Raw genomic sequence first — 12,925 nt, forward strand, 5'->3', positions numbered from 1 at the left:
ATCTAAAAAAGATATTGCTTTAGGTATTTTATCTTCATGCACGGCTACGGCTACGCTTCCATGGCCCAATTAGCAAAAGAGAGGCAAAAAAATGTTTAGATGTAGAAAATTATATTTATATATTTAAGTTTTCTGAACTTCATAATTGTGTTGAGGCAGAACCCCTTTCTGAAGGCATGTCTGCCTTGTAAGGCTTAATTAATATTTACTGCTCAGGCACAGTTGAGTAAAAAATATGCAGATTATGCAGTGTTATAGCTTTCTTCGGGCCATAAATTGGAGAAATCCTGCTAGTGGCTCCATGCTGCACATTTAATTGTAGAATAAATTATAATTGTTACGCCAGCGAGGGTATCTGAAGCAGTACCAAGTCGATGATAATGTTTACGAGACTGGAAATGAGCAGATACTGCAAATAAACACGTTTTTGAATATAAGGCTTGTACATTAGAATCAATCATGGGATCTTTTCTTGATAATACACCATATTCAGAGGACACAAGAGAGTTATAATTTTATAAAATACAAAATCTGGCAAAATATAGGCCTACCGTAAGCTATGCTTTATGACGACTCTCATGTCTCGCATGAGAAACAATGTCTCCCCCAATAATGACGGCTCATTTCACAATTAATGACTCCAAAATGAGCAAAATAACAATGGGAGTGAAATACATGATATAAATATAGCCGACCGGAACTGGAAGAGAGTTAATGAGACTTACTGGCACTAGAAACTTCTTGATCTCGTCCAAGGCGCTGCTCATGCGAGTATAGGCTTCCCCGGGCGGGGCGAAGACCTCGATCAGGACGTGGAGATCGTTACTCAAATGGCCGTATTTAGCCTCGCCGCTTTTCCTCAGCTCCTCCTCCTGTTGTAATGAGAAAGAGACGAGATACAGAACAGAAAAATAAAACGCCATTTTGGGGATTACGTCTTGCATGTGAGATCTAAACATTTTCTATCCAATTAAAATCGAATAGCCTTTTTATACTGAAGACCTTCGACGTGGCCGAATGCAAACAGCCTTATTTGTAGACTTAGTAGTTAAATGTAAGAAAAAAAAGAGTAGCAGCCACATAATGGTTATTCTCTGGGTTATTTTCGCAAAATTTAAATGTTATCTTATCTTTAGATAGAGTCGGCAAAAGACAATCAAAGTATTGCGCCTGAACACTTTCTGGAAGCCTTCGTTAACTCTCCCACACTTGGGTACTTTTCCATTATCGTCTGGTGCCCCTTCAAGCATTCAGGAGCCTAACTTGTTGGAGATGCTCCGTCGTGATAGCTGGGAGGATAAATCTGACAGTTGCCTGTTGAGTTACATTTCTTACACGCTGTGTTCAGAGGCAATATGCTCAGAGAGCCACGTTACGCGCTCATGAAAAGGTGAACTCAAATATGACAAACAAAGCATTTTCTAAAGTGGTGTTTTTCATCTCACCGTAGATGCAATAACCTAAGCTATCGTTAGTGTGACTGCTCATTTATAAGACTGACAATGCGAGTCACCCTAATGAGTCAATTAGTTAGAAATACCAGAGAACTAATTAGCACGAGGGGGCCAGCACAGCCGCCGATATTTAAAAGTTTTGCTCTAATGTAGTTGCTGAATTCTATAAAATGGATCGTCTGTGGGCTGAAAAACATTGTAGAAATTGATTCGCCCCACAGAAATTACCTTTAAATGTAAGTGCATTTTGATTGATTTTAAACAGTTGATGAATCACCGTGGAGCTCAGTGAAGGCTCGCTTCCAGAGGATGGAGGAAGCACCAAAGTACAAAAACAACTTTCAATTCGAACAAATCCATCTGTAAAACCCCCACTGCCCATTATAACTGAGGTCGAAGTCCAGGACTTCAAACCGTGGCAGTGGGTGAGCTTCCTGCCGGGACAGCATTGCAGGAACCCAGAGAGATTCATGCTGGGATTGTGTGGCAGCAGCTCTATAGATGAGTGTCAGCCCCCCAGGCTAAAGTGGCCCGGCACACAGGTAGAAGACACAAGATTGCTTTTTTTGGGTCTTGCTTTTTGAAAAGATAAATGGTTGGCACTGTGTGACACTCCATTTTGAGCAGTGTTGTGTGAAGTTTTTTCGCTGGGTGCTGCTGTCAAAATAGAACGCCATCAGAGATGTGTGTGTCTTTATTGACACACTTTCTTCTTTTCTTTTGGGGGCGGTTGGGCCGGTGTTGACGCAGGCAGGCCCTTGCACCCAGCGTCCCAGATGTGTGTGCGTCTGTCGGGACCGGTGGAAGGCGGTACGCTGAGCCACCATCATCTAAATAAAGCTGAGGCTGCACGGCCTGCATCAGCATCTGGGCCGGGATCCCTCGACATATGGGAGCCCGTGATTAGGGCAGCCTCGGAAGCGGGCCAGCGCCTCACCGGTACCGAGGATGACCCGAAGCCTCTGGAGGAGGAGCACGGGCCAGGGACTGTGTGTGTGTGAGGTGGGAGACGTGACCCGAGCTAACAAGGCCTGTTGTGGAAGTGATTAAATAAAAAGAACAGACTCGGGACACTATTCTTTTGTCGCGCATTACAGGAGAAACATGCTCACAAAGCAGTTCAGGTTCAGAACTCTCTCTCTCTCTTTCCGAACTAAAGTTTCGGAGCTGCGCACACAGAGACTTTGATGGGTCTTGAGCAATAAGTTTTAAAGGATTAATTAATAAAGGACATTAATATTAGAACACATAATGTGAATGTGTCCATTACCAGACACACGGAAGATTAACCTGCTTTGTCAGGCTGTCTTCACTTAGGGGTACTTCTGCTGATCGTATCAATACCACATGGGTGTAGCTGTCCACACGTGTTTGAGCTCTACAAAATCTAAGCTATCTGGGCTTGTGGATGAGAACACCTCTCTGGTGATTATCTGTGGGCGACCAGATAACAGAAGACAGGGCTTTCAGTGGACGGTCTTCTGTATCAGGCTCTCCTGGACAATGAGGAGGAGGACCCTGGAGTCGTAGAAAACATCAGTCCATCAACATCACCGCTTTCCCTTTGTTCCACCTCACCTCATCCTGCAGCATTTGCTCCAGACCCTTTGAGCCAACGATCAAAGCCCTTTCTCCTGTAATCTTTCCTTATTCGTTTAAAACATGGAGAAAATGAGTTCAGCGGCCTCCTCCGTCCCACCTTCAACACGAGACAGGGGTCGACGTCTGGCCCCAACGTCCATCAGAACCCTCCCTCGACCAATAGGGGCGCACCACTCATCCAGCCTGACTCGGATCTCCCCCCGGTCAATAACTGGAATGAGAGGCGGACAGAGAGGTGGAAATGGATACGTGCCGAGCCCGTGTTGACACGAATTCCGTCACTCTGATCGCTCCGGCTGCATCCGGCGTATCCTCCGTGCAAGCGGATCTCACACCTGCCTCCGCCGGTTCCTCGGGGTCGATGCTCTTTGGCAGAGCGGGCGGCCTCTGTCTCTCGCCGGCTCCCAGACAAGAAGTCTCGAACCGCATGTTTAGTCGTATTGTGTTGTAGTCTCGTTGCTCGTTGTTTGTAGCTCGAGGTGGGATTGTTCCGCTTAAAACAGCGGATGCGTCACACGGCCTGAAGGACAACGCTGCCGCGCCCCCGGGCGTATGAAGGAGACGCGTGCTGGAAGCGTCGTCTCGTTGATTTGACGCGCTCTTCCTCCCCGACGCCGCGACGAGCTCCTCGTGTCCCTTCAGATTGAATGACGGCTTCTTTTATTTTGCAGGTTCAATGTTATTCCACTTGTTTCAATGCACACATAGCATGGTCGGTGTCTGTGTCTCCCTCACATTAGCACAGCTTTTCTAATTTGGGTAAAGATCATTAGATTGCATTTTTGCCCGAAAACTCCTCTGCACTCTCTAACTAGCTCGATTGTTGTGCCCTCGGGTGGGGATAAAAACATTGTTATGCTAATGGATTCACGGTGTATTGCACGGATAAGAATACGTTGGGGAGTATACATTGAATTATTATAGCTGAAGATAAAAAATATAATTGAAAATATTCTCAATAATGTATTCCCTTGTTGAAAAGCATCATATGCCATCCTCTTCTCTCTTCAAAAAAACACAGAAAGTTCTCTTCCCAAAAAGTGTACGTAAACATTTAAAAATGACTTATTATTTCCTACTCGGGGGGTCTTGAGGTTGACCCCATTGTATTGACCCAATTCAACCTGTATCACGACAGTTGGAACCGAGATAGCCTGTCGTCACGCTTGTTCCCACGGTAACTAAAGCGCTTACAGGGCCAGCGCAGATTGTGTGAGGACACAGGCGGCTCACAGGGGACACCACGGTAAATAGCCCATGCTGTGTACATAATCCCTTTACTCTTAATCACAATTGGCCATATTTTAAAATATATACAGCAGCAATAATAGTACTAGGGTCTTCTGAAATGTATCTGGGATGATAGGACTCGAATGATATGAAAACCAAGACACTCGCATCAATGAAATCAATGACAAATACAAATCATATGATCAACGTGATTGACAGTGTCTAATACATTTTCTTTAAATAGATAACGAATAAGAATTGCAATGAAAAAGTGTCAAAACACAAACAGCTCAACCCATCCAGGTATGTTTTTGTGACGGTCACGGTAAAACATCAGTGGGAAGTACACCTCCACACGTCCATACGACTTGTGTTCCTTCATACCTTGCCTTTATCCCTCATTGAACCTTTGCCAAGAATGGACATCTTCGCCCCTGTCTCCTCTTGTAATCGCTTCATTGAATTTCCGCGGGGTCCCAGCAGCTTTCCAACGAAATTAAACTGTAACACAGGGGGGAAAGGACACAGACACAGACACACAGAGCCAGGGCTGTCAATAGCAATAGTTCTCTAATGGGTGGACAATGAGCTGCACAGAGAAGATACAGTAAACCCCATCACCCCGGCTGTCTGTTATGTTTACGTGTATTGTTCGTCTACGATCGAAATTTCCACCCTTACTGGCTAGTTAAATAAATCACTTTTAGTTATTATATTTATCCACTTATTATCCTTACTCATGTCCTGCTTTTTCTGTACCAAGTGCGATAAATAGCGAACATACTTTACAACAACAAAAAAACATCTCCTCAGCATTTTTAAAGACGGCTTAGCATACCAATTATAAGCCGGCCATTTTTCAATACTTCCCCCCCCCCCCCCCCCCCAATCCATTTTTAATGCATTGAGATCCAACCCCCGTGAACCACACCCAGTCATACATCACCATTACACCGAGCAGAGCCCGACAGGGGGTGTGAAGGGAAGGCCAGAGGTACAGTATGAGGTACGCCTCTCATCCACCACACGCCCTTGGATGCTATTGACAAGCCGGGTAATCCGCGCTTTACATGCATGGACACAAAATAACACACCCATATTGTTTCCCCAGGGTGTTATGGAGGAGGTCACGGCTGAGATAAACTATGAAATAATGAGTTTCTCCCTAATGGGGGTATGATATAACGCTACCCAGATGACAAAGGATTAGGAGGGTTATGGATGGAGACGCGGGGGATCTGTGGTTCCTGTTGTTAAAGGAAGAGAGGAAGCATACATCCAGACATCCACCCAAACATCGAGTATTTCACCAGACGAGCTGAAACTCGACACAATAAACAACATGGATATGTTTTCGACAGGGCTCGGGAAACGAATATGAACCCAGACCATGTAAGTAGTTTTGGATGAAAGCGCATGCAAAATTACTTCCGTTGAATTCAAGGTTAATTTGTGGAAAAAAAACACACAACCACCTACAGCTTGTAAAGGGGAGCTCTTCTACTCTGGATACATATTTCTTTGATCAATATAATTATCAACTTAACCTTTAGAGGTGTGTTAAGAGATTTCCCCCGGAATGGACCACCTCTGGAGCCGACCATTTGGTCCGTTTCCCCATTACACACCTCATCTGTCCGGCCCTAACGCAACATTAACCTTTCAACCGTTCAGCCTCCTACCACTGTAGAGCCCTGCTCCTACGCCAGCTGTGCAGGCTCTGCAACTTGCCTTTTTACTTTCAAATGATGATGATGGGAAGGGTTGAGACTAAAAAAAGTGTGCCTCCTGCCCCACCTCAAAGAAAAACAAGCTAAACATCCCAAAAACTCCCAGCGTCCTTGCCTCTCCACTCAGGCGTGTAAACAACCCATTAGAGACCTTGCTGTTGTCTTTCTTCCCAGGGTTTCTTTTGAACGGGGAGAATATCTCGCTGCAGCTGGCGAGGAGTCTGAGAGCAGATGGCCCTCCTTGTGGCGGCTGCAGAGAGGAAACTCTTACCGGGCGGTAATAGGCGAAGAAGGAGAAGGAGAAGGAGAGGGAGAAGGAGAGGGAGAGGGAGAGGGAGAAGGAGAGGGAGAGGGAGAAGGAGAGGGAGAAGGAGAGGGAGAAGGAGAGGGAGAAGGAGAGGGAGAAGGAGAGGGAGAGGGAGAAGGAGAGGGAGAAGGAGAGGGAGAAGGAGAGGGAGAAGGAGAGGGAGAGGGAGAAGGAGAGGGAGAAGGAGAGGGAGAAGGAGAAGGAGAGGGAGAAGGAGAGGGAGAAGGAGAGGGAGAGGGAGAGGGAGAGGGAGAGGGAGAGGGAGAAGGAGAGGGAGAAGGAGAAGGAGAGGGAGAAGGAGAGGGAGAAGGAGAGGGAGAGGGAGAAGGAGAGGGAGAGGGAGAGGGAGAAGGAGAGGGAGAGGGAGAGGGAGAGGGAGAAGGAGAGGGAGAGGGAGAGGGAGAAGAACAAGAAGTGGCCTGTTTTCGTTACGCTAATGAATGTCAGTGGTTGCTCTGCGGTGTGTAATTTAGCCTTCGTAAACGGAGACCAGGGTTCAGGACTTGGACTAGGTTTTGAAGCAGCGTCATCTCCGGTCTGCACACACGCTGATGTTAACCGCGCAGGTAGGAGACGCATGGTGCCGATGTGCCACTCTCCACGCTCAGAGAGGATTTTGCGCAGTAACACCCATTTAAAAGACAATCCCGCTCAACGGCCGCCAAAGAACATTTACTGCTTTGTGCTTTGCAAAAAGTGCCAGCAAGTGGAGACTCTTTGAAGCATTGCTGATTGAAATAGGGATGACGCTGACATTGAGATAAGTTATAACAGTCATGAGCACATTTCCCTCTTTTTATCTTTAGTGAAGAAGTTTCTACACTTTTATCTTGTACGCCAGAAATGGTTATTTTCCCTCTTTTATCCAAAATTACTTAGGGGAAACTGCGCGGGGTTTGTGCCAGAAACAAATCAGACATGAGGGGCGGGGTTTTGTTGTAACCCCGCCCCCTTTGGTTTAATCCCCTCCCCTCAGAATTCCTGTGTGTTGCGTTCCTTCAGATGCAAACAGAATGAATGGGGATCTAATCACTGACATGGAGTTGGCTGTTGACTCTTGTCAGCCTGGTCACGTTCGGCGAATACCTGTTTTAAATGTATGGGTTGTATTAGGGACTCCCTCAAGCTGTGCAAATAATACAAGATTTATCGGAACAAGAAAGCAAAGTTATCCAGACAACCGTAATACTACTGACATTTTGTTAAATTAAAGTTAGTGCTTACAAAGTAATACCCTTTAATCAAGTTTCATTCCCTCGATGAGATTGCTGTGACCGAAGGACAGGATCAGGAAGTGACCTCAAGAAAAATAAAGATTTTGCAAGCTCTGGAATCCCCAAATAGAGAAGAGTCTTCCCATGGCTGTGTCAGGGATCAGGGCCATGTAAAGATTGCATTGGGGGATTTCTGATCTAATTACAGGCATTAGTTTACTGCAGCATTAAAACTCATCCCAGGGTGAAATTGTGTTAATGATGAGCTGAGTGTTCAGAGCCGCAGGTAATCAAATGGACTATGATATAATGGCTTAATGTCATGTTTAGGAAAATACTCACCTGTACGATAAGCTAGTGTGTTAATACGTTCCACCTACTCTGAGATACAAAGATACTGGGTTGTGATACTGGTACTGCTTGTATCCCTTATGAGGGATACAAGGCCTTTGCCTTTAGGAGTCACCTTCCGGACCAATCAGCCACGACCAGGTTCACATCACACGCCTCTTTACCTGGACAACCGTTAAGACCAATGCACAGGGTTCTCGCAGTTCATTACAGATCCAGATTGATGGCGCCTCATCCTTACTTGTAGGTCACATGCAAAACAGGCTCATGTCTCTTGAAGGAACACGCTACACGTGAAACGGATCACAAGCCACTGCATAAAACAAACACTAATATTTGATCTAATCTTTAGCGGAGCAGAACAGTCAACACTGCGGCTAAGAGAGAACCTGTCACTGTGAGAGAAAAGGCAACGTCGGTCCCACTTTCACATACAGAGGAACGAGTGGCACGGAAAGTAATAAATAAAGCGTCCTACGAGCCTCTTGACAACAGCGTGCGGGATTCTGTCTGAGGCCCAGCTGCTGGGCTGTGATCTCAGAGACACTTTGATTCCCCTCCAGTCACTCCACACGGCGATGTTTAAGCATGGCTCTTTATGCGTGTCGTTGTGCTGCTTGACGCCAGCAACACAGGGATCCGCGATTCAGAGTCAAATGATGGGTTTCGGTTGTTACCTAATTTGGATGATAAATCCGCCGTGAAGACACAGTGGTGGTGGGTGGCCCCGATTTTAAATGCTGCGATTGAATAATAAACTTGATTGCTACGACTGATGTTCTACCACAGACTTCTTCGGGATAATTAGAACATCTGAGACGCAGAATGAACTGTGTTATTTGTGTCTAATGGGTTTCTAGCCCATCAGGAAGTTGGGTGGATCAATAAAAGAACCCGAGATCCATTTTGTGCAAAAAAACAACAACATAATATAAAACATTGTAATTATGAATATATGGTGTATACCATCACCATACCATAACACATTAAAACATCCTCTTCCCTTTGAATGAGGAACAGCAGGACGATAATAAATCCCTCCTCATACTTTTACAGAACATCTTCACTGCGTTCCGTGCTGGGCTCTGTAGACAAGGATGTTGTTTAACAAAATTAAATATTAAAACATCCTGTTGGAGACAAATCAATCAATACACACCATCAGCTAGACAGCATACCCTAGTGTCAACTAATTAGGAAAGACCATTACAAACATCCCATCCTGCAGCTGTATTTCTTTCTCTTTTTTAAATCACCTGCTGTAAGCTAAAGTTGCTAGCCAGCGCTTAAATCTTTGACATTCGATATATCGTTGACAAAGTTTCTTTTGTAGGCCCGAATCTACTGAAATCTCTTTCAAGGATTGCAGATCGTCCCATAAATCATTGCAACTGGTCGTTTTTCACCCAGGGTTGATAACATTTAATCTGTACTCTGCTCTGTCACTTAAACTGCGTTCCATCAGACAAAGCCACCACCTTAACCGTGGGGCTCCAAGGGGAATCAACCGGGCCGGTGATGCTATCGCAAAGGATTTCGCCTTTCACGTTCATATTCTGCATAGGGGGCTGCTGTTGTATTCAGAGCTTATCAGAGGAAAAACACCTTTCCCTTCCCGTGATGGACCTGTTTTCTTTGGGGACACTGGAGCGCTTTCTGTCTGGGATAATGGGTTTATTCTGTGGTCGGAGCACTAAAGCACTGTGTAAAGGTCACAAACCAACTCCAGGCAGATACTGGGGAAGAAGCCATGGGTTGGGCAAGATCATGTTTACACTTTAATTTGTATCTGAGTTTTACAGGCTAGACACGGTGTTGCAAACGGTTTGTTTGCCGCGCGCTCTGGAAATAGGTGTCATTTTCCACAATGAATGTGTTTTTATAAACGTATTGCCTAACCCAATGAAAGGGGCGCTCTGTGTCTGGGTCTGAATTAATCTTACAGACGGGTGACAGCATGACACCGAAGGGACTGCTGCACCAGCTTTCATTTCAAGATCAAGCTAGGAATATGCGTACATACTATAGGCATCTGTGTGTGTTTGTGTCTCTGTGTGTGTGTGTGTGCGTGTGCGTGCGTGTGTGTGTGTGTCTGTGTATGCGCGCAAGTGTGATTGTACGCATGTGTGTATATGAGTGCGATTTTTAATTGGGCTTTGAATCTTGCAGGCCAGCTGACATAATCAACATGATGTAATCAAATAATCTCGACACAACAAAAGCCATGCAGCACAGCAAGAAAAATCAAATTGGATTTTGAATGATGGTTGCCTGACAGCTCGCAGTGGCAACTGCCTTACAAAGAACGGCAAATGGACAGAATCAAGAAGGATGACGTGAGGAAGGGCCAGCATGGGGCTGTTCCATCTAACGTGTTTATCACAGCGTGCACTCTTAATTTGAAAAGCCAACAATTCCTTATTCAAAGTCAAGGACATTTCTGAGTCACTTGTTTCCACTGCTTCTGGTTTGATTGTCCGTATGTAAAAGTGGAGGGAATAGAACATTCCGCACCTAAAAAAGCAATTGCCCCTAGCCTCATGAGACCATCCAGATATGCAATTAATATAAGTATAGCCTTGGTCGGGTTGCAATTCATCTCCAAACGGCCTAACGTTTAAAATAAACAAAAAACACTTTTTTTTTGCTATCTAGGCTTCGGCGGTCCTTGCTTCTTCATCGACCATTACACCCCATCCCCCGCACTGATTGCTCCAATCACTTTTTAATTCACTTTCAACGGCAGACCAATCCGAACAGAATGGGAACGTGCGGGATCAGGATGGCAGAAGAGGCTACAGTGGCTTCCCTTGGTTACATTACATCTGTGCTCTGCCTTCAAAGCCCATCCATCGCACAGAATAAGAACACTAGCAGAGCCACACTGACAGGGCCTTGGCTTAAGACCCCCAGGGCCATAACGCCCTCGGGGAACAATAACAAAGTAACTGTATCTATCCGACCATCTATAGTAAGAAGGAGGCAGCAGAGATAGAGGGTGGAAAATACACACATAACGAGAAGAGCTGCACATATATTTAATATAGGGTCATACTAAGTGTAGACTGTTTAGAACGACTTTAAATTGCTTTACTATTTACTATGTACTCATTTAGCAGACACTCTCATCCAAAGTGACCTATAGTGAGTTCAGATAAATGTGATTAAGAAACCGCTAGGGTAGTTATCTTGCTATCTATGAGGCCTACAAGTAGGCTGTGGAAAGTGGGGATCAAACCTGGAACGGTATGGCTTAACAGACTAGTGGAAGATCCTGCCACTGAAAAAGAAAACTTGATGCTTGCTTTTCCGCAGAGCTGCAGACCAAGGCCAGAACCAATAAATAAATCCAATGAAAAATATACTTGATATACACACACACATATATATATATATATATATATATATATATATATATATATATATATACTTCATACCTTATCATGCATACAATGCACTTTCCACTTCTGACTGAAAACACCCTCTGTTCTGTTTCCTGGGCTTGTCCCCCAAACCCCAGCTCTCTATCCTGCTGCTCCAGTTGCTTTGTCCCCCGAATCCATCCCTCTTCCCACTGATGTTTCCCTCTCGTGGATCAAAAGGCTTTTTCTCTCCAACGAAATGCACAATTAACGGTGAGCGGCCCTCGGCACAGCCTGCCGGTGCATTGTGGTCCACATTGGCCCTCGGTAGGGCCAGGCCTGCTGACTCGGCAACTGGGTCATTGTAATTGTCGGACAACTTCTATCATTTCCCTTTGGATGGGACTGAGCGGCTTTATCTATCCCCTTTTATCTGTCTCGCCTGGCTGGCGCTGTACTGTATGTAGCTCATTATGCAGACCGGGGAAAACAACCCATTTTAACGGGCGCTTTCCTTTCCTCGTTTTCTATACTATGTATATTTCTGTCTGCGTCTCAGCTCAGCGTTGTCTGCATTGATTTATGCCCCCACTGTTGTTCCTCCTCTCGATGGAAGCATTATCCGCCTGTCCGCAGTATCAGTATGACAGTGTTTCCTGCGATGGAGACTGTACCGCGTGTTGCGTATCCCTCACAGTGTGTGGCTACATCAATATGCATACGCATTAACCACCCTAGTGATGCACTGAAGTGCCGTCATCAATAATGGCTATGAACAGATGTTGCGTGATCAAATATACATCGCTTCAAGGCTAAGGTTGCACGGAATAGTTGAATGGGAGCAGGGGCTGGGTCTCTGTTGTATCTGCGGCTCTTTCACCTGCGACCCCATGCACCGGCATACACCGGGATGCTGCGAGCGCATCGGTTTTTAATTATGAACGTCTGCGGTCGGAAATGACGCGCAAGCCCTTGAGTGTAAGTGCCTATTGATCTCTGGCCCGGCCGCTGGTTGAGCAGACAGACAGCTCCTGCACAGCAACCCTGGAAGTCATGTTACGCGGAATATAGTGAATTATAATAATAACTATGGTTTAAATAGCATAATCAATAACAGCCTGTTTTTCAATAGCACAAATCGACTAACTACTGTAATGTATGAACTAATGATTATTTTACCATACAGCGAGGGTTTCCATGGAAACAGTTTGACATTTTGGTTAGAAGTGTTGGGTGCCAGTCGTTGTGACGGGCTGGCGGAGTTCTGCGGGGGAGTTCTCTCCGTGCAGATGTAGATTAAAACCCGGGCCAGATGGAGCACAGCACTGGAGCTCAGCGATGCCAAGGTTGGTGGTAGAATCTGGATGCTAATGACCTGAGAAAACACTCAGGCCTACCCTTCTGCATAATAGCCTCGCTACGCTGGGTTTCTCCGACATGACTTTTTGTTATCCGATCACGCCAGGACGCATTAACATTAAGTGCGGACACTCCAAAAATCAGATTTATTTTCACTTTGTGCTCGGATACGCAGCAAGGTCGCCTTCAGACACGAGGAGGTCTGAATCGCGGTCTGATCAAGTCCCCTCGCATTTATACGGCGTGGCCTTCGGGAAAGACCTGTGGTGAGGTGGAGGGAGAGGGGGAGGCAAGAGCCAACTGAAAAAACTACAAA

At 45.6% G+C, this 12,925-nt stretch overlaps 1 protein-coding gene across 5 annotated transcripts in view; it reads right to left on the reverse strand.

Moving 5' to 3' along the window:
• The window catches only part of khdrbs2 (KH domain containing, RNA binding, signal transduction associated 2), a 45,794-nt gene that overhangs the window by 21,958 nt on the left and 10,911 nt on the right, over positions 1-12,925 (reverse strand). For all 5 annotated transcript variants that reach the window (XR_003979614.1, XR_003979615.1, XR_003979612.1 and 2 more), the window contains exons 3-4: positions 4,671-4,787; positions 726-872 (exon numbers count right to left, since the gene is read on the reverse strand). Coding sequence is in view for 1 of the 5 variants with exons in the window: in XM_030378581.1 (XP_030234441.1) it covers positions 726-872; positions 4,671-4,787 (264 nt within the window). In the remaining 4 variants the exon portion in view is untranslated. The remainder of the gene's footprint in view (positions 1-725; positions 873-4,670; positions 4,788-12,925) is intronic.

Source organism: Gadus morhua, chromosome 15, assembly GCF_902167405.1.
Source record: "Gadus morhua chromosome 15, gadMor3.0, whole genome shotgun sequence".
NCBI lineage: Eukaryota > Metazoa > Chordata > Actinopteri > Gadiformes > Gadidae > Gadus > Gadus morhua.